The sequence below is a fragment of the Ischnura elegans genome, chromosome 10 (genome assembly GCF_921293095.1).
Source record: "Ischnura elegans chromosome 10, ioIscEleg1.1, whole genome shotgun sequence".
Taxonomy (NCBI): domain Eukaryota; kingdom Metazoa; phylum Arthropoda; class Insecta; order Odonata; family Coenagrionidae; genus Ischnura; species Ischnura elegans.
The window spans coordinates 86,572,991-86,596,597 of record NC_060255.1 but is presented as its reverse complement, the minus strand read 5'-3'; the positions used below and the strand labels follow the sequence as shown (position 1 = coordinate 86,596,597).

The window sequence follows — 23,607 nt, the reverse complement described above, 5'->3', positions numbered from 1 at the left end:
TGATTGATACTCTTTTGTGTTTAATTTTGGGTACTTAATTTCTGGTGACGCGTTTTTCCTTGCTATTAAATATTTATTAATCCAATGGTGTCGGAAAAATCAGTATATATTTTTCATTTTTTTCGGCTGTTTTTTTTCTGAAGTGATACTTTGACCTCTGGCTCTTTGCATGATCTTGAGAATTAACTTATATTATTTCTTTCGTATCAGAAGACTTAATTATAAAATTACATCCTACAAGAAATTATTAAAATACATCCTCCTGGATAGGTGTGGTGGCCTTAATATGGATGCCATATTTGTAACTTCTGGTTTCGTCTTTTAAAATAATTTCAAGGTATCGATTTTTATAATTTCATTATTGTTTTCCAATTCACATAATAGTACATATATTAAATGCAGAATTGTATATATTTGCTATCAATGTTTAGTAATACCCATGAAGTCCAAGTAAGTCGTAAAAAAAAGGTATATATATAACAGACTCAGCTCACCGTAATGATTTCCGGGAAAGTTTTTAATATTGCCCGATCATATCTTAAAAATATTTAAAGAATAATGAAAATACATTGAAATATCGCCGATGAGATAAGCGTCAAATAATTTTGAATTACCCGCTCTTGCATTTTTTAATTTTAAAAATTTCTTGACCATTACAAAGTTAATATTTTCTTAACGTCTTCCTCGAAATGATATTTCTGAGCTGAAAGTTAACTTTTTAGGTCTCCCCTTTGTTGGATTTTGAGAATGTTTTGTTATATTACCACAGGTCATGCTTGTGGACAACGACAGCGATTGCTTTTGGAGACAACTGTGGAGGTCCATGAAATGGACATCTGAAGGTTACTGCGCCGCAACTAGAGACTTGAGGATTTATCGTGAGGAAAGGAAGAATGAAGATAGGAAGAAAGAAGACACCACGCCTGAAGATAGTTGTTTTTTTTGCATTTTTTGTTGCAATTATTGTACAGGGTGTTTGTATATTTTTATTTATGCATGTATTTTTTCCAGTTATTGTTAGGATTTGCGGCAGGAGAGTAGGGATTTTATATTGCGTCCTACCGTCGAGTAGAAATAACTCAGATTAGGCAGGTCTTCGTATATCGTGGCCACGATTCCGTATTTAGGCGTTTAATTAATTCAGGCGTATTAAGCAGTATTTAGGTAGGCAGGGCTGTATGAATGAATGAATGTGATTTTATGAATGAGTGAATGGAATGTGATTTTATGAATGAGAGAGTGGAATGTGGTTTGATGAATGAGTGAATGGAACGTGGTTTATGAATGAATGATATTAGTAGTAGTAGTGCTTGATTGCTAATAATATTTTGTGTAGTTTTTTTTATTCTTATTAATTTTGGTCGTAGTGTAGTGCATGCCCCCCTCAAATCCAAACTGTTCCCTCATCGTGGGGAGGGGGTGTAACAGGGATAAGTCATTAATTTGCACCAAATGCTTACAAAGTTGCACCCTTATTGGGAATGTGATGGAATATTTTTTCATCCAAAGTTTGTGGTTTTTCCGCATGAGTTGCAAATTGTAAAGGTTATTGATATCATGCAAATATGACTTATCCCTGGCTAAAACAGTTGGTGCATTTGTGATTTGTATTTAAATATGTGAAACCATTGAATATAATATATGATATGTTGCAGTGATATTTATATCAGCGCTTAGTACTATATGCATTACTGTTTTTATGATGTTTTTCGATAATATTGTACAGAGCCTTTTTTTTGTAACTAATGCATGTATTTTTTTCAGCTATAGTTTAGACTTGTGGTAGGAGAGTAGGGATTTAATATTGCATCTTACAGTTGATAAGAAATGACTCAGAATAGGCAGGTCTTCGTATATTACGACCATGAAAATATAATTAAGTAACACCCTGACCAGAATAAATTGTACCCATTGCTAAGGTCGATTTGCATTATTGTTGTTGATAATTTGTATCGAGTTTTTAATGATATTATTTTAATAGCATTTGAAATTATTAATTTTAAATTAAATTAATTGTGAATGTAATTTCTCCCTACTACTTTGTACAAGTAAAGGCAATAAAACTATTTTCTATATACCTTTGACTATGTTACTTAAGAGATGTTGTAAAAATAAAATATTTTAATATCTTTGTGATTGGTGACATAAAATAAAAAATTTTACATGCAATTTTTGTGAAAATTAAAGTGCTGGTACAAATCCAGTAAAATGGAATGTCGTTAAGGTATTGACAAAATTTTACATTCGTCAGTTGACAATTAACCTAAATAAAGTTAACATTTTCAGAAAGCATCTATCAAGGTGCAATTACATTGGGCATATATTGTGTGCATAACTATATCTTAATTCATTCAATTGTATGCAAATAGGCAATTTGTTAACATTGTGTGGCGCATCGTCCGCCACAATGTAGAGTTGGACCAGTGGATAAGTGTCCGCCTACTAATCGGACGGCGCGCGTTCGAGTCCTGGCGCCGGCCGGTATTTTTCCTATATTTTTTCAGGAATTCTAGAATGTTCGAGGAAGTTCCGGTGCGGCGTTCCAGAATATTCACCGCATGTATATAAGCTAGCCATCTGGGCTACCCAGTTGAGTTCTGTATTGTCAAGTCACAATAAACGCCTCTCCGCAGATAACCGAAGTGTGTTATTTAGCGTAGCCATCGCTACAGTGGTGACCCCGACGTGATCGTATTTAGTCTTGTCCGAGGTGATGTTGGCCAAAGAAAATTGTGCTTCGACTTGGGCGAACCATATTTCAGGCTGAGCTGGCCAGAAAGGAGGCAGTTTCGGAGTGACGCGGTAGACGGCAGCAGTGTCGACGCCGTAGGATGATGGAGACGGTGAGGCTTGCTGCGATGACAGCGTTGTTTGCTGCTGTTGTTGCTGCAGAGCCTGCTGGTGCTGTTCTTGAAGGAGCGCTAGCTGTTGGCTGTGGATCGTTTGGTGTTCGGCGAGTTGCTGCTGGAGTCCCGCGATTTGAGCCTGCAGTTTGGCGAGTTGATCTGCGTCTGCCATGGTCGCGTGTTGTCGGGATGGGTTGCTCACTACGGCTGTCCTCAACACATCACCTGCGACCGTGGACGACAGTTTGTGTCATCTCTTTTCCAGAGACTTTGCACCACTCTGGGAACAACGCTACATCACACCACGAGCTACCATCCCCAGGCAAACGGACTCGTCGAACGACTACATCGCGTTCTTAAGGCGGCCCTCATGTGCTCTTCTTCCAACTCATGGATGGACGCACTACCCACAGTTCTTCTCGGCCTCCGCACAACTTGGAGAGCCGACCTGCAGACAACACCTGCCGAACTCCTCTTTGGGGAGCAACTGCGTCTTCCCGGGGACTTCTTCGTCAACTCTGCCCAGCATCTGGACTCCCAGGATCTTGTTTCTCAGCTGCGTCCGACCCCTGCGTCACGCCACATCTCATCGCAGCGTGTCTTCATCCACAAGGACTTGGCCACATCCTCCCAGGTCTTTGTCCGCCAAGACGCTTTGCGGCCAGCCCTGCAACCACCTTACGCGGGACCATATCCTGTCCTCAGCCGCGGTGAGAAGACGTATACCCTGTACATCAATGGCAAACCAGCCACTATATCAATCGACCGTCTCAAGCCAGCCCATCTTCTTGAGGAGGACCCTCCGCCTACTCCGTCACCAGATACCACCACTCGCTCCGGCCGCGCCGTCCGTCCTCCAGAACGTTTTGTTGCCAACACTCTGTCTCTCCTCCAAGGGGGGGAGTAGTGTGGTGCATCGTCCGCCACAATGTAGAGTTGGACCAGTGGATAAGTGTCCGCCTACTAATCGGACGGCGCGCGTTCGAGTCCTGGCGCCGGCCGGTATTTTTTCCTATATCTTTTCAGGAATTCTAGAAGGTTCGAGGAAGTTCCGGCGCGGCGTTCCAGAATATTCACCGCATGTATATAAGCTAGCCATCTGGGCTACCCAGTTGAGTTCTGTATTGTCAAGTCACAATAAACGCCTCTCCGCAGATAACCGAAGTGTGTTATTTAGCGTAGCCATCGCTACAATTGTTAATCCATTTTTGTAATGATAATATGACATTGTTACGCAAAAAGATTAACAACATGTATTTTTTCGGCTACAGTTTAGATTTGGAACAAGAGAATAAGGGTTATATATGAATTATATAATGCTTTCGATTATAAATAACTCTAGGCAGGCCTTTGGTCATCGTGACAATGAGTCCATATTATGGCGTGAGATTAATTCAGGCGTGCATGTTGATGTATTTAGTTAGGTAGAGCTTTAACAATGGATGAACGTAATTTTGTGAATAAGTGTAATAGTACTGGTAATGCTTGATCAGTATGAATTGATTTTAATAATATATGTTTTAATTTTTTATAACCATAGGGGTGTTTTGGGGGCATAAACATCCCCAATATTTCTCCCCTGGAGGTGACTACCTGCAACGAGAAGACCACAAGCCCTCCAGCACTCCAATTTTCAAATTATGTTGTTACATTTCATTATGTATTCCAGTAATCAATTAATTTTTATAATGCTGAAAGATTATTTCATCGCTAAGTAGCTGAAAAGTTTGTAACGAGTGTATCGTTGTCTGATACCTCCAAAGCGACGACAAAAGAGTATCAATGCAGGCAAGCCACATAACACCCAAACTCTTCATACCTTTCTGGCAATGTGCACTGTCCAAACTGGCAATGTCCAAATATGAATCCAAAGTTTATTAGAATTAATATGCGTTAAAGTGGATTTTAAAAATTGTTACTGCCATAACATGTAACAAAAAAATTATTGCAGAAAGGTTCGAAGCACCTTCTTCGGATTACTACCGTAGTAAGTCTTCTCCTTGACCACTAGTCCATCTCACTCGTTGACTCCGACGGGGATTCATTACGGGCTTCGTCAGGAAAGGGAATGAACCAGTCTTCTGGTGTCACTAAATCAAACTGAATTTTAACACTCAGTGGCATTATTTGCTGTGATATTTCGGCGGATATTTCATGTGTATGTTTTGCTCGCTATCGCTGATCGAAAAGCTTCAGCGTTAATTGTAAGACAACATACTTCGATGGATCGGCCAACTTAAAGAAGTAAAGTGTCGCTCTGGACGTAGATTTATTATGTAGCATGAGCTGCACAATTTATGTGGCATTAAACGCTGCACATATCCCGCATGCAATGATGTTGTTATAAAAATATTGCGGGAGGTGGGAATTTTGTTCAATTTTACCTCCCACTGGTGCAATAGAAAATACCGAAACTCGATTTTAAAACTGCGGCGAAAGTGGCACCGCTCCATTTATTGCAATACTTTTAATCTGACTGTACAACGATAGTGGACATTGGCAATGCGATGTGCCTAATTTGTTAATATTATGAACAGCCAGTGCTCAGTGATTGGGATAATGTAATGCAAATTTTATGTAAGAGTGTCTCATATGCTATAGAAAGCAATTTCTCACACCGATGGAGGCATGTTGGCTTTGTTTTGAGGGAGGTTGATTTCTTTGCAAGGCACATTGGTGGTATGCAATTCCTCTCAGCGATAATGCATCTGATGTATATCTGATGTCTGATATGCATGCACAAGAGGTTTTCAAATATTCTTTGATTACGTTTAATGTAAGCTAAGCTGGTGAATTGAAAATTTTGAATGGAGAGCCACCTTAAAGATTACCATCTATTCAATTTTTCTTGAAACTATGCAGGGAAAGGGGATGGCCACCCACCCAGCCTCATCTTAATCCACCTATGTTTCTGATCATATGTGTTCCACTATGTGTCATTGTTGCCCTTTGGTGTTATTATATTCACTTGTACTTAGTGATATCAGATCATACCAAAATAGGATTTCCAATCAATCTGGTATTAAAAATCAATATTTAATTATGAAATAACTCTCAATAATTGTTAACTTATACAGAAGTATGCATTTATCACTCTTTGCACAATCTTAATTATCCTATATCATTTAACATACAAAGGACATATTGGATCTAAAAATGGGAGTGATAGTGAGGTATTTTTCTTCGTTCACCAGCAAAAAAAAATCATCCTTAAAATTAATAATTTCCCAAGATGCAACTATTTGATATCTAATGATATTTACCCTTTCATTTTTGACAATATTCATTGTAGTATTATACAAAGTAAAATTTTCTGCTCCGATATTTCTAATGCTTTCCTTCGTCAAACAGGACATCGAAAATGTTCAATAAATGGCATCCCATAATATATCAACAATTTACTATGAGACTTAATGGATCATTTTACCAAATTTTCATTTTTTTCTATTCATTTAAAAGAAGGTTTAGTATGGCCTAGCACATTTTGCAAATAATAAATGAACGCACGTGCAACTTCTAAAATGAGCAGACCTCTTTCTATTTATGGATAAAGAATGAAGGAAATCGTCATGTTGCATAATGTTTTATCGTCGAAGTGCATGACTGCAGCTCTGCTGCATTTAGCATTAAAAATTAATGTGACCTCATATAGCTCTCTGATCAGTGGAACTCACTCATTCAGTAGTTAATGATTTTTTTCTATGCAGGAACCTTTCGTAATATTTACTCCCCACTCACTACTTCACTACTTCAGTGGGTATGCTAGAATTTTTTTTACATTACATTCATTAATGAAACATCTATACAATGAAACATAAATAGTGTAAATAGGCAATAATTTTACATAGTTATAGGAATTCACCAAAGAGCCAGGGAAAGCGCCAGACATAATATTATGTATAGCACTCGCATGACATAAGCGTATCGACGGTTGCCTACGCAACAGGATTTCAAGATAGATCCCGCAGAAAGGTGTCTTTATTAGTGAGAACACTCCTTCTGAGGAACGGAATATCACAGAAATAGCCATATAAAAAATAATAAAAAGTGCATTATAGATTTAACAAACATCTAGCTTAAATAATGACGAATAATACACGCACACACATGTTGCACACTTTGAATGAAGGGAAATTCCTCAAGATATGTACCGTATTATTAATTTTTTACCAAATGCATATTAAAGCAGAAAAAAAATATCTGTAGCCATCGCAATGAAAAACGTTATTTTTTACATACTCGTAAGTACTAAATTGATATTCAGTAAATCGGAGCGTAAGTTTATTCATATGGGTACAATTTTTAATTTAAAAAATTTATTTTGAGATATACCAAAAATGAGAAAGATGACGAGAGATATTGAAGTGAAAAAAACACTTGATGACTCAAAATTTTTAATGAAATATTTTAGAAGATCAAATATAGATGAAATTGAAAGTATAGCGAATGCTTTGAAATATCTGCCATGCTACAATCACGATAATTTCGGCTCAGATGAAAAAGTGTTTTCAATTAAAATTTTTGCCCATACGTACACCAAAAATAACCAACTCCTACCTTGAAAACGGATGAATTGTTAGACTTTTACTCGATAAGTTATTCGATCAAATGCGCAAGGGAAATAGGTAGTGAAACGAGTGCCGGTAAGTAAAAATTACAGTATTATTTTCAGGTAGTGTAGAAATGCGGAAAGAATATATCAAAGTTGTGTGTATTCATTAATACCACTAAAAAAATTCATACAATACCTAATAAAGGCTTTTGTCCAACCTTTTATGAAGCGGCCTAAGAATTCCCTCATGCAATACAAATAGCTGCATTCTAAATGTACCAAAGCTAGTTAGTAGCTGACGTATTTTTTAAAATTTATAGAGGTGAGAAAAAAACCCTTGTGAACACCGCCACCAAAAGTTATAAATAATATATCTTTTTGATTTATTTTGAATTTCAATGCTAACATTTTTAGGATAAGATGACTTCGAAGAGGAATTAAGAATGGTATAGTATAACTTTTTGCAGTGTGATCTCGTGGCATTTTCGAAACGCTTCATTGTCATCATCGAGTAATACATCATCCAGAAATTGCTTTTTCTTTCATACACAATGGCCTAATTTTTCCATTCCAAGTAGATTGTTCCGTCCAGTAACAGAAGAATAAATACCTCAGGCAAGGGAAGGAGATTACGGGGGAATTAAAAATTAAATAAATAAGCCAAAAAGCAATTTTATGCTAAATTAACCCCATAGAAGATAGTTAAAGCTACACCAGCCATCCATGACGCTGGATCACTATTAATCTCAAAATCATTCCTCATTGATAATAGGCAGCTGACAAAAATCGAAACATATCCTTTTTGTGTATTTCATTACAGATTTATTTGCTTTCATGGAATAAAATCATTTGAATTAAAATAATAATAAGGGTAGACAATGCGAAAAATTCATTGATTATCTTTATAAGCCAATGATCTTTAAGCTGCATGAGCCAGCCATAGAATTATTTTTAAGTACCTAACTTACTGTCGGCGTCAAAATGATGTGCCGCTGTACTTTGAAAATTTATACCTGCGCTTCAATGCATATCATAATTATGAATAATACGTCATTTTAAAGGAAATTTTATTTTCAGTTCTCATTTATTTATTTTCTGTTTTTCACGCCAGTGCAGTAAATGACTCTGTGCACCGTGAGGTTAGCCGTTTTTAAACTTTATGCACTTTTTAACTCAACCTAGGGAAAACTACTACGTCTACAGCATTCATCTTCAACAATAAGTTGTAAACATCAATGCACGTTAATAACATAGATTTTGCGTATTTTTTGAACGCATATTTTGTCGCTAACTAACGAAAATGTTTAATGAGTATCAATTGACAGTTACAATAGGATGGTTTCCTATTATTTTTTTATTGCCTAAATCGAAAGATTATTACTCCTGGAGTACGTATTTCACACTTTTAGATTTTTAAATGACAATATCTATTTTTCGCGATTAAATGAAAAGTGAAAATTTTCAAGCGCGCGAAAACGCAACGCGTAAGTATGAATGCCGGGAAATCTCTCCGTACGTCGTATTTCTTGTTCCCCCTCCCGCCCGGTGAGGTGACCTTGAGGCGAGGCTTAGCGCTGATACGTCGCAGGCTGCTAGCGGGTAGCTGAGTACCCTGCTGGCTGGTAGCGCTTGGCATAAATAAGGATTATTAATACCTTATCAAACGAGGAAAACTTTCCGACCTTAGCCAGTTTTAATACGTGATTATTAAGACATGTTTCCCTGAGCTCTGCGCCTGATGCATGCATTGGTAACCTCAGACGATGTATAAATCCTATCTTCTCGTATAAAAACTAGGTTCCTGTGACGTCACGTGGAGTGGCATCGCATGGGCGCCAATCCTGCCCTTTTCAAATGAGGATAAAAATGAACCATTGCCATTCGTCATAACCCGATATTTCTAAAACGAAATAATTTGTATATTTTGAATACACTAATGGTGGGTAACGAATCGCAATTATTGCCTTTTGTTTTCTTTGATGAAGGAAACTACACTATTTTCTATCATTCGTATTCTATTAAAAATTGATATTTGCGACGTTAGTCTATTAATGTCACGTTGCCAAACGGGGCCGTGCCGGGCCAGTGCCAGTAAGCGGGAAGCAAAGTTTCGCGCGCAAGACGTGGCAACGCAGCATTCGCTCGCTCCGGCGCATTTTTTAAAGTCCATATATAATCTAGAGTACATATAAATAATGTGTTTTCGGATAATAGAAAAATTGCAAATAAATTAGGATGTGTTTCTATTAATTCTCTTTTTTCTTTTGGGGTAAATTGAAGGACTAGATATTGTTACAATATTCTTGTTATTTAACTGCAAAAAATGCGTTCTAAAAATAAGCAAAAGCCATTTTATTAATTTAAATTAATGTTTGCAACTTATTGTGGAAGATGAAAGTTGTAGACGTAGTAGTTTTTCCTGGGTTGGGTCACAAAGTTCTTAAAATTGACAAAACAGCTAATTTTACGGTGCGCAGAGTCATTTACTACACTGGCGTGGTTACATTTATGAATTTTTCAAGACACAAAAAATAAATCAGAACTGAAAATAAAATTTCCTTTAAAATTACGTATTATTCATTATTATGGCATGAATTAACACTAGAACTACCGATGGAGTCATTTTGACTCCTCGCGATTTTTATTTCTCTGCCCTGACTAAAATTTTCCAAATTCCGGCCTGAAATTTCATGACTTTTATTCATTTTTGACATGAAATAAAACTTTGCGATCAAAATAGTTCTAGAAAGTAAAATAGTACTTATTTTTTAAAATTTACCTTCGACTACCAAAGAGAGTCATTTTGACTCCCTATTGTATTTTGCTCGTCTTTTCGCCAAATAGTAATATTTGTTCAAGAGTTTATTTCTTCTTATGTTAATAATTAATTTAAATCAACAGATGGCTTAAATATATAATTATTTCGCTTTCAGGCCAATATTTGCGAGAATTTGAAGGCATTTCTAATTTTATGGGTCCGTGTTTGGAACTACAAACCATATGAATGTCCTGATATAATTTTATCCTGCGATAAAGTGGTGAATATGCTATTTATATTAAGCATTTTCAAATTCCTGTGTTTAGAAGCCGTCGTGTCTTGCCCTCATCCCTTACCCCTCCCTTCTCCCCGCCTATCAGGCTCGCTACAGCTCAATACTGTTACATAGTATTGCACTGCAGCGCTTTTATTTCACCCTTGATCTTGTGGAAGTTCATTTTCAAACCTGAAAAATTACCTTTGTACCCTTCCATTGATACAAGGATGAACCAGGAAAATAAATCAGTAGAATGAAATAAAGTTATTGTCCTAGCATTGTCGGCTCTTACAGCGCTGGCTGTCGCGCGCCGCACAGGAAAATCGTGCGCTGTCCTTCGCATTAGTAAATCCAGTGAACTCTGGAATGGACTGCAGAACTCTAGTGAAGTAAGGCTTTCATTTTTCCTGACTAGCAGTATGACCAGAAGAAGTAGGCTAATGCGTGAAGTCCTTTCTATGTTGCATTCTATACCGGAAGGTAAATCGGAATGCGAAAAGGAACATCATTTCGTGTCTGACGAAGTCAAAGATTTTATTCCTCACAACGTTTCTAGCTAGTCTGAAGATTCAGACATAATGCGTGCAAAAGACATGCAGTAATTTACATTTACTTTCCCTTTCATAAGGAGTTACAAAACAAAGATATTATTTACAATTATTTATCGATTCGTGTATACTGACTCACATAAAGTGATGTAAAATTGTGGAAGCACGCAAACAAAATTATGAAGATTTTACTCTTTTCGGTGGGGAGCTAGATGCATGTATAGCCATATTTTATGCCATTGAATATGAGGTACAAATGATCTCTCTATTGCAAGTATTTGGTCAAACGACTGGGGAATACCATTATCTAAAATGAACGACTGGGAACCGGTTTGTAAACATTTTGCATTATCTAAGATTTGATGAGAAATCTAATCAATTCCAGCGGCTCAAAACTTTCAATTATGCCATCTTTTCAAGAGTGTAGGATAGATTCACAGATAATTACATTCCTCATTAAAAACCTGGTCCATACATCACGGTTGTTGAACGAATCCTCCCCAGTAAAATCAGGTGTATTTTACTCAGTACATTCCATCTAAGCCGGACAAATACGGCCATGAATATTGGCTAGCTGTTAACAATGATAGCAAATATTTTGCAAATGCCTTCCCTAATGATGGAAAAGATTATTCACTTCATGCAGATTGCCGTTTAGTAGTACTGAAACTAATGCAAATGTTTCTGAAAAAAGCTGAAATGTTACTGTAGATAATTACATTACCTCAGTCAAACTCGCCGAACAGCGAAAAAGCTAGGGTACTAGCATTATGGGAAAGGTAAATAATTCGAAGAGAAGTACCAAAAGAAATGAAATCACATTATTACCACAAGAACATATACTCAGCGATGGCCTATCTACTCGTTGGAAAATACATCCGACTTAGCAGGTATTCATGGGCAGTGTACAAGGAGACTACCTAAAACATTTCGCGCAAGACGCTTTTGAAAAAGCTCGATACAGAGTCGGCTGATACTCAAATTAGATCTCGACAAAAGCGTGGCGTGTCCAATGCTGCATATTCTTCTGACGGGATTCTGCAAAAAAATATTTCCAGGCAATACCAAAGTGCAGAAAGAATCGCTCAGTTTGGAATTGTACGACCTGCCAAAAGTATTTCTGTGGGAAACTGTGGACAATGAACGACAAGTCTTGAACTGTAAAGCACCTTAGCCAAATGCGTGGCTTATCAAATGCAGTTTTTTTGCTGTATTTAATTAACTTCCCAACTTCCATATAGCCTGGGTAATATTTTTGATCATTCAAACATGATGATAAAATGTGTTGAAATGTCTATGTTTGCTGTTTTATCCAATTACTCTGTGAAAATCCTATTAAAACAACATAACATGTAGGAAAAAAGAATTTCAAAGCAAAACAGTCGAAACTCGCATTTTAAAAAAATATGATTTTTTTGTTTAAATAACGTCTGAAATAATGCAATAATAAACAATAATGATAAACTAAAGCAATGTATAAATAAAAACATAGATAAACTGGAAAAATAAACAATTATAAGGTAGGAGTCAAAATGACTCCATTTGGTAGTTCTAGGAGGGGTGTCAAGTCCGGTATTCCTAGTGTTAAACTCAGATATAAATTTGCAAAGTACAGTGGCACATCATTTTGACACCGATAGTATGTGGCTTGACTTCAAGTATAGCATGATTTTACCAAATAACAAAAATAGTACTCTGTTGCGCTTACGTCTTATTAATATCATACTTATCATTATGTAAATAATATCATACCTTTTTTCGTATCGTATTTTTTATTCTTGCTATATTTGGCATTTATACATGCTTAGATCAGTATCACCTTAAGGGCTTTAATTAGTAATTTATGTAAAACTTGTTGCCGTTTAATTGGGGGATTTGAATGCAATAGATACAAATAAAAAGACAAACTGAAATGTAAGCTCAAGGTCTTACATGAAAAATATTTACTCTCACAAATAGCTCAATTGTTTCCTGTTCAGTTCAAAAGTAAAATCCGCTTTTAAGAATCTTGTTCAGTGAAGAAAGGTCACTGACAAAGAAACCGGTTCAGTAGAAAACACCAGGTTTTAAGAAAAAACCTATCAATTGCAAGGAAATTTCATTTAAGAAAAAAATATTAGAAGACATTGGTTCACAGTGAATCATAAATTAAGTTGAAAAAATCGGGGCCAACTATTGAGCAACAGTACCGCAGTCGCAAAACAGTTTTTTCTTTGACATGAACCATTTCACGACTACGTCCACCGATCAGAATTAGTTTGTGCCTTTTGTGTAGAAACGTCGTGCCTTTTCCAGCTCCATTTTAATTTATTTTTTAAAATCTTTTTTAATTTCATTTCATTCGTTATTTGGCTTTTAATTGTATTAATTTATATGTTAATATATGTTTTGGTAGGTTGATGTTTTAGATTTTTCATCGTTTATTTTAAGGAACGTTGCTATGTGTTGTTGAAAAGAAAGGGGGTTGTTGGAAAAAAAAATTAAGAGAGAATTTTAATAGATTTGTAATAAAGAGGGGCAATGCCAAATTGAGAGTTAGATTAATTTATATGATAAATAAATGACTTTTTAAAGTTTTACAGCATCAAAAGTCTCAAACATGGGCGTACCTAGCATGGGGCAGGAGGGGGAAGCTGCCCCCCCCCCTAGAAGCCAAAATTGCGGAAGTCTTTAACGAAAATCAGAACTGGATTTAAACGAAAGTTTTCGACAAATTTTCTTTTAACGCATGAAAAATGATATTAGAATAAGGCATGTAACTAAAATATTTTTTTTTCAAGCAAGTAATTTCATTAAATAATCGCAGTTATAATTTTCTCAAAATGTTGGTTTAATTCACCTTTTCCGAGCAAAAATGTTAAGACTTGTTAAGACCATGGCTTGCCCCCTCTCCCCTAATTTTTATCCTGGGTACGCCCTTGGTATCAAATGAGGATCTGACTCCGTTCATCTGGGAATATCAATTTTCCAAAGTTTATATTAGTAGAGGGATCCCTACGCCACAGTATCTGCCGCTGCGCAGCTCCGAAGAGCACCCGAGTCAAGACTCGGGGATAAACTTGCCCTTCCCCAGCGCTAGTCGGGGCGGGGACCCTGGAAGTTCCGCCTTCGGCCGCGAGATGCCGCTCCCGTCGTCAATGGAGCCCGTGTACCATATCGATTGTAGTTCACGAAGGAGGGGCGAGGGAGGAAAAGGCGGTAGTGGTAAGGGCGGCAGAACGGAGAGCGGTGGGATCTCCGCCTGGTACAGCTACGAGGCTGATGACGGTTTCTCAGTCACTATAGCAACGTGTACCGTCAGTCGTGGTGGAAAGTGATAGTGCTAAGGGTGGGGGAGGGTTGAGGGAAGGGGGTTAGAAGCGGAGGCTCGCGATAGACCGAAGTAAAAGAAGAGGAGGGACTTGGGATCCAGAGGAACCATGTAGTACGAACACGCCCTTGGGATCCTCTTCGTTTCCATGACTACACACCATGGGTGGTGATGCTGGAGCGCATCTGATCGCTGGAGATGCACGACAGCGGCTGGTGCTGACGGACCAGACAGGTTTCTGAGCAGGTTTTCGGTGTGCTTTCCCTCCTTAGGGGAAGGCTATGAAAATGATCACCTACCGTGTGTTCATACTGCTCCTCAGCGTTGTCAGCTTATCTGTCGGTGAGTTGTGATTGGTGGCAGGCATTGTTTATTTTAATAAGACAAAGCACATTGGTTTTATTTTGGTTAATGAACCTCTCTAATTTATCTTTTTGAGCTTGGGAACGGATTTTATTTCAGTTTGTAGGGCACGAATCCATTGTTTACATTTCGATACTCCCTTTGTGTGTCACTAGGTATTATTGATTTTATCGAGTAGTTGACGGTGAATTTGTGAATGAATAAAAAAGTGATAATAACTTTAAGATTTCAGTGATTTAAGGTTTATCCGTCGTTACTTAATTCAAGTGGGATTTACTCCATCGCCTGATACTCTACTTAGGAAATATTCCATTTTTGACAGTGTACCGGCATCATAAATGCAATTGTTTTAAGTGAATAAGAGGAATATGTTTATTTAAACTTGTTGACCGTGAAAAATATTTGGTTTGCACTGCTGCTTTTTTCATTTGGTTTTTAAAACTAGCCAAATATTTAATTTCATGTGTCAGTTAACTCAAATTGGATGTAAGGTACAGTTGAATTCTCATTTATAGCATATATTTTTGCATTTATTTGCCAGAGTCTTATGGCACGAATTTGTAATTAAATAATAACACGAAATATGTGAAAAACTCCTAGTAAGTATTGTGTGTTTTGAGTACTGTTGCAGCGGAAATGTTCATTTGTTTGAGCAATGGGTGAAATTAGTTAGAAATTTCTTGAGATACCTCACCTCAACTTGAAATTTTGACGTGAACTTCACTTCTGGTTTCATATTTTTATTCGTGTTTCGATGTATGCTAAATTAGTGATCTATTACGTGGCATCTTAGAGTATTCCTAATCTGAAATCGCGAAACTGGGTTGGGTTGCAGATTTCTCAGTGAAATTGGAATGTATTGTATTTTAACAACAAGTGGACATACCAATTTTTCCATTTATAGTTATTTCATACCAACATTTGAACTTGATTATCCGGGTAAAACCATTACTGAAGGATAATGCTAACGAGTGAAGCAAAACTGTTAATTTTCCGATTACCTCCTTCATGGATAATGGCTATTCAAACTCATATTTACAAGTGAATATTTACACATTGATTCCAATGGTAATCTGTTATTTCCTCATAATTGGCTACCAGCGGTGGAAATTAGAGCTCTCTTCAGAAATTATGAGCTATTATCTTAATAAATAGGGTTTCCAAAAGCAGGTTCTCGGTGCAATTCTTTGCCAAAACAAAACACGAGCGATAATCGACCTTTTCCGAAATGCCTTTCATTATGAAATTTACCAGTGAGCAAATATTCCGCGTATTTCTTTTTCTTAAACTACCATGCCTGATTAGCTTCTGTGAAAATATAAATGTGTGTTTTTTTAAATAATGATACTTGATTTTATAAAAATCTCCATTAAATGGCTGTTTTGACGTTGGTGCCAATTGAAGGGGCCTGCAGATGGTGGTAGTGCAGTTTTGTTAAAATTTCTTATTTTTTCTCATAGCAATGAAGAAATGCGAGGCAAATCCTGACGCCAAAAGGCTCTACGATGACCTTCTATCAAACTACAATCGTCTCATACGACCAGTGAGCAACAATTCTGAAACACTTACGGTGTGGCTCGGGCTGAAACTGTCTCAACTCATCGAAGTGGTAAGAAAATTTGACTATACTATTATTGACAATAATTTCATATGGGGTGAAAAATAATGCAGAAAATATTTCAAAATTTTAAAATATATCTTTTGTCTAAAAGCTATTAAGGTAAAAGCCACGAAAAAGGTATTAAACGTACAAAAATAAATTTTTATTGAGGGATTTTGAGATTAAATTCAGGCTATGCATCTCTCAAGGAAAAATATAACGTAATTCGAAAAATTATTTTTAGACAGAACATAGCCTTATGTAGTTCTTTCCCAGAGAATGTGAACTAAAAACCAGATTGATCAAAATTAAGTCATATTACAGCGTGAGAGGCCAGAAAATTTGTCAAATTTGTAGATGGTTACCAAAGGGAAATATTATAGTATTGGAATTTTGGACAACAAATTGAACCCATTGTTGATTTGTCACTTCCATGGTTTTGTAAAAATTTTATAACAACAGATGTATCCCGTATATATACAGCGGGATGTGTGACATACTCACTCACTCATGGATACAAATTCACAGCCAAAACTGTGATAGATGTGGACATTTGGCTTATTGGACGTAAAAGTAAAAAAAAATTCATCGGGAGGAAAAATCTGAAAACTCGAAAAAGTCGATTAGTTTTCGAGATATATCGACTTGAATTAACATGGGAGCCTTATGGGACTAAAACTTTTTCGGTTTTATTTCGTATTTTTAAACGTCGTAGGAACATGATATTCAATGGACGTAAACTAGATTTTTTGATTGATTTTTTGGTATGGTTGTCATAACGGTGTATTTATATTTACTATTTTTTATCATTTTTTTAAAAATTTCCAATGCTTTTCTTACGGGACTATCTTTGGAATTTTTTTTGACCAACTTGCAATAATCGTAGGACAAATTCCTTGAAACGCAAGATACTAGATTTTTTGCTTGATTTTTTGGCTATCTTGGAATATTCACAAGTCGAAAGAATTCCGAGGAATGAACGATTTTCGATTTTCCATTGTCGAGGAGACGAATATTAAATTTCGGATTTCGGCTTTGAGACTTCGGCATATGAAAATTTGGAATCTCCGTGAAAACCCTTAGAGGGTACTCCGTACCCTCACGCCCTACCCTGTTTTTCCGATAACCCTCTTGGTTAATTCATAATAAAATTCCGAAAAATATCCTGCACGTGAGAAAATCATTGTCGCCATTATTTTGTGAAGCACACGATCTTGAATAACTTGGCAACCGTTCAAGTTAGAGGAATGAAATTTTCAGGGTAATACTATTATCAAAAAAAACAACTTTTGAAATGATAAACATTCCACTCGATCGATTCATGTGAGAGTTATATCGATACCAATCTCCTTGGATACGCTTTATTCGCTAATAACTTTCTCGTTATTCGAAGTATGAATACGAAATTCAAATGTAATACTAAAATTGACGTGTTGAATCTGGCAAAAGTTAAATCAAGCGGATCGAATAATTAGAAGCGAAGTTATAATCGATCCAATGGTGCATTCGATATATGTCTTTTTCAGACTTGTTTACATAGTTACGGGGATAAAATTTTTAATTATTTGCTTGGACAGCAACGTACTATACGTAAATGTAAAATATTTTGTTGAGTAATGATTCCTTTGGAAGATATATCGAAATGAAATAATTTCGATAGGTCTAATTTTCTCCTTTGTTATTGACCGTAGATGTCCGAAATTTTTAGGATAGTACGTGATTGGTGATATAAGATTTCTGTTATATTTTGGTCTCCATGGCAACCATAGTTTCAACTTTATGCCGAAATATATTTTCAATGTAAAGTAAATGGGGATATATCTAAATCGTTTTATACAAGTTTCCTCACAAGCACACGATCTTGAATAACTTGGCAACCGTTCAAGTTAGATGAATGAAATTTTCAGGGTAATACTATAATCAAAAAGGACACTTTTTTCAATGATAACCATTCCACTCGATCGATTCATGTGAGAGTTATATCGATACCAATCTCCTTGGATACGCTTTATTCGCTAATAACTTTCTCGTTATTCGACGTATGAATACGAAATTCAAATGTAATACTAAAGTTGACGTGCTCAATCTGGCAAAAGTTAAATCAGGCGGATCGAATAATTAGAAGCGAAGTTATAATCGATCCAAGGGTGCATTCGATACATGTCTTTTTCAGACTTGTTTACATAGTTACGGGGATAAATTTTTAACTATTTGCTTGGACAGCAACGTACTATACGTACATGTAACATATTTTGATGAGTAATGATTCATAATGAAGATATATCGAAATGAAATAATATCGATATGCCTCATTTTCTCCTTTGTTATTGAATGTAGATGTCTGAAATTTTAAGGATAGTACGTAATTGGTGATATAAGATTTCTGTGTTATTTTGGTCTCCATGGCAACCATAGTTTCAACTTTATGCCGAAATATATTTTCAATGTAAAGTAAATGGGGATATATCAAAATCGTTTTATACAAATATCCTCACAAGCACACGATCTTGAATAACTTGGCAACCGTTCAAGTTAGAGGAATGAAATTTTCAGGGTAATACTAATATCAAAAAGGACAACTTTTGCAATGATAACCAATTCTCTCGATAGATTAATGTGTGAGTTATATCGATACCAATCTCCTTGGATACGCTTTCTTCGCTAATAACTATTTTGTTATTCAAGATATGAAATCGTAATTCAAATGCAATACCAAATTTGACGTGCTCAATCTGGCAAAAGTTAAATCAGGCGGATCGAATAATTAGAAGCGAAGTTATAATCGATCCAAGGGTGCATTCGATACATGTCTTTTTCAGACTTGTTTACATAGTTACGGGGATAAAATTTTTAATTATTTGCTTAGACAGCAACGTACTATACGTACATGTAACATATTTTGATGAGTAATGATTCATAATTATGATATATCGAAATGAAATGATATCGATATGCCTCATTTTCTCCTTTGTTATTGAATGTAGATGTCTGAAATTTTTAGGATAGTACGTGATTGATGATATAAGATTTCTGTTATCTTTTGGTCTCCGTGGAAAACCATAGTTTTAACTTTATGGCGAAATATATTATCAATGTTAAGTAAATGGGGATATATCGATTTCGTTTTATACAAGTTTCCTCTTTTGCGAGATTAATAAAAATATAAGGACATGATCCTTACCATAGAGGTCACATTTAGCAATGATGAACATCCCGCTCTACCCGTTTTCCAACAAGAAAAATCGAATCTAAAATGCTGGAATTCGATTTGTCGCTTACATATTTTTTTATTTAATTATGAAAGGGACTTAAACTCTTACCGGTAGATAAAGAAAGGTACAAAACAAGATAAAAGTTTCAATAAACTAATGCAGTCGTTATAGTTGACGTTATGTTCGATAAAATTGTGTACTGTAGAGATTCCTTTTGCAGACCTTTTACTATAGTTGCTGGGATAAGACTTTTAACGGTATGCTAGAAGGTAACTTACGATTCATACATATAAAATATTTTGCAGAAGTACATCCCCTTTTCAAGATATGTCGATATGAAATTATATCGATAAGTGTCATTTTCTCCTAGCATATTAACCGTACCTACCCCATATTTTCGTCTTTTAGTACGGTATTTATATTAAGGCCATCTTCAGCCAACAGAAACAAAACTGGATGGTTTACTCACGCGATAAAAGATGTCACGTAAAATTGTTTCGTTGTAAAAAACACGGTTTTCCCATATTTAAGCCACGAACAGAGATACTTTGGTCTTATTTATTGTCATTGCGATTGCCAATCTAATTAGAAATTGAACCCGTATGTATTCATTTGGCACATCTGTCGGAATAATAGGGATTCGTGGCAGTAATACATCTCCTTGGAACATGCTATTTATATCTTAGTGTGATGGGAAAATATTTCAAACGGCATAAACAATATTGACGGTCGTCAAGGGAAAGGTAAGCGAAACACGCTAAACTTGAACCTTTTTTGGATGTTTATTTCTAAATTCAGTGTAAATCAGGTATAAAACGAAATGGATCTGCAGCATTAAGAAGGTGCAATTCTTTTCCTTTCGAATGATATATGGCTTAACTTAATGTGACCATTTCCACTAATTTTAATGTGCAAATACAAATACGTCTGCAGGCATTAAAAATTTGATTTACATGTATTTCTTATGGAAATGACTCATGGCACATTCCAGGGACTCATGAGCCCAAGAAGCTCAATAAGAAACCAATCAACTCTTCTTAATCATAACTCCCGATCCCCGTTACGTAATATCAGGTGAAGGATAACGAAAATGATATTTCCTCATAACATGTTCTACGAAATGAAGTTAACAGTTTCTTACAGCGTCGTTGATTACTCAGAAAAAATTAAAATATTCCGATACTCAGAAAATTACGATTTACAAAGGATTAACACAACATTTCGTGAAACTATTCCTGACCAAGCGTTCGATTTTTACCATCGAGCGGGAGTGAAAGTGACTTTGTATCAACGATATAACTCTTCGCGGGGAGTTTAATTAACTTAATTCAAATAAAGTAGTTAAATAACACACTCATTTAAATGAAATGTGTACTCTATTGTCGTTCCGACCAGAATAACAGCCTATTTATGTCACCAAGTTATAGCCAACGTTTCGAATTATTTTAAATAATAATCAGGGCTATGAATAAGATTAATAGATACACAGCAGGTATTTCTCCCTTATATCTGTTTTATTTATTTAGGTTAGGGTCTGAAAGGATAACGAAAATGATATTTCCTCATAACATGTTCTACGAAATGAAGTTAACAGTTTCTTTGAACGTCGTTGATTACTCAGAAAAAATTAAAATATTCCGAAAATCACAGAAAATTAAGATTTAAAAAGGATTAACACAAGATTTCCTGAACTTATTCCTGGCTATATAGTAAAAACTCTTCAATAATATACAACTATGCATATGATTTTAGGAAAGGCAATCGTTTCAGAAATATTTCATTCAATATATCCGCGAAAAAATAAAAATGGTGGACACTACTCATTTGTTTCCCGGGAATGTCTTACTTTTTACTGTATTACTCTCAAAATATAAATGCCATATGGGCATCCTCTCTTACATATGATAGTAAATAAATGTGACCATATATCTTCGAACCCCGGAAACACCAACAAAAATTAAATCATGCAGATTAAATCATGAGCCCAAGAAGGTCAATAAGAAACCAATCAAGTCTTCTTTACTGGAAAATTTCATAACTCCCTATCCCCGCGACGTAATATCAGGTTTAGGATAAAGAATATTTGCATTTCTATATGCTCATAATGAACGACTGATGACCGCTAGCAGTACACCCATATAAACCCCAGGCATCCCCCTGAAACCCCTAAAAAATGTAAAATGTGATATTTTCTCTCCTTTTTAGGACATTCTGGCCGACATTACGCCGCATTGCCCGTCCCCTCACAGCTCTAGATATGGTATATTTGCTAACAGCTGGCCACTGTAAACCATGCGGGGAAAAAGAACCTGAAAACACTCGATCACCTCCGGGACCTTCCAGAAAAATAAAATTTATTAAGTTCTTCTTTCCGGGTAGTTTTCGTCACCATTCAGGCCGTGTTCCTCAAACCTTTGAGTTATTAGAACCCACGATAACCCCGTGAAACTTCCCAAAAAGATTATTTTCTGAAAGCTCGCCTATTTCAGTATTTATCTTCAGAATTCCCCCCTCTGTTCCAGATCCCTACGACTTATCGGCACGGAATATATGAGAACGATTGGTGACCACTGGTTGATCACAATTATAAAACCCCCGGTATTCCGTTGAAACCCCCAATAAAAATGAAATTTGCCATTAGGTCTTCTTTTATGTGTACTTGTCAACGACATTACGCTGCATAGCCCTACCCTTTCCAATAATCACTATAGAATAAATGTGGACTACTGTACCTAATACTATTTTATGCATATTAAGTGCAGTATACCACTGCCAAGGAGTGCCACCGATCAGAGGCGCAGCGAGGTGGTTTTGGGGGATAACATCCCCCACCCCGGAGCTCACAGAAATGTTTAAGTTTAATCTATTTTACTTAATTGGATTAATATTGCTGATAGAATAGTGTGACAAATAAGAAACTATCCCTCGGAAGGGCGTAAAAATCGCCAATTCGAACCATTTATCTTAATTTTTTCCGGCGGAGGCGGCCGGAAGGCCTACGCACCTCCCGCTAACTCTGCGGGTATGCAATACCACCAAGCCCCCCAGCATAAGCTATGCCTGAAACCCCCCCTAGCCTTAATTCCTAGCTACCCCCTGCCATAAATCATGCGATTAATAAATATGATGAATCTCGGCAAATGAAAGATTAGATCGAAAGATATGCTGAACAAGGAAAGATATGAATGCAACTATGTACTGTTTTCAATATATTCTCCTAATATATACTTCAGAGATCTTAGGGGACTTTTAATCATTCAATTAAAATAAAAGAGTTAAATAACACACTGAATTCAATGCAATGTGCACTCTTTTGTTGTCCCGTCCCGAATAACTGTTTATTTATGTAACGCCTTACTTCATAGCAACAATGCAAAACTGCCAATCTGGAAAGCGTCAGCGGTGCTGAGAGGTACCATCCGTGTACTCACGCGTAGGAGTTAGGGACGAGTGTTTGGGGTACAGGAATTTCGGAGAGTGAACCGATTATCAATGAAGACACATGAAATGTATGGAGCTCTCCGTTGACTCTACCTCTACTTTCAGGCAAGCGCTCGATTTTTACCATGGAGTGGAAGTGAAAGCGGTTTTGAAGTAGCGATATAACTTTTCGAGGGGAGTTTAAATAACTTAATTCAAATTAAGTAGTTAAATAACACACTGATTTCAATGCTATGTGCACTCTATTGTTGTTCCAACCGGAATAACTGCGTTTTATTCCACGCATTACTACATAACAGAAAGTCCAAACGACCAATTTGGACCACAATAATCCGCGTGACGGTGATGAAAATGATTTTGAATTAAAATTGTTATTGTTAATGTTGTAGATAAAAAAGCCCTCCTGGTTGTCGCACCCATGTATATTGCTTTGCTTTCCTGGTACAATATCCCGCGCAGCAGTGGTGAATGTGGTTTTGAATGTAAATTTATTTGAAAAATGTTAATGAAAAAATCTTCAGTGAGTGGTTGCGGGTTTGGTCTAACTAACACTGCTCTTGCAGTGATGTATATGTTTTGGAATTTAAATTTTTATGGATAATGATAGAGACAACAATGCCGAACAACCAAAGTGGACCACAATATTTCAAATTACGGTTATGAAAATGGTTTTGAATTAAAATTTTTAAGGTTTAAATTT

At 36.2% G+C, this 23,607-nt stretch overlaps 2 protein-coding genes across 2 annotated transcripts in view; both read left to right on the top strand.

Annotated features, from left to right (window-relative positions):
* The first annotated feature begins 3,216 nt into the window (after positions 1 to 3,216).
* On the top strand, positions 3,217 to 3,753 carry LOC124166470. Its single transcript, XM_046544000.1, has one exon. The coding sequence runs from the start codon at positions 3,217 to 3,219 to the stop codon at positions 3,751 to 3,753; it is 537 nt and encodes a 178-aa protein (XP_046399956.1).
* A 10,422-nt stretch (positions 3,754 to 14,175) lies between these two features.
* Positions 14,176 to 23,607, top strand: part of LOC124166838 (acetylcholine receptor subunit beta-like 2) — a 227,439-nt gene continuing 218,007 nt past the window's right edge. The window contains exons 1-2 of the mRNA XM_046544537.1: positions 14,176 to 14,633; positions 16,115 to 16,263. Coding sequence (XP_046400493.1) covers positions 14,573 to 14,633; positions 16,115 to 16,263 — 210 coding nt within the window. The 5' untranslated portion in view covers positions 14,176 to 14,572. The remainder of the gene's footprint in view (positions 14,634 to 16,114; positions 16,264 to 23,607) is intronic.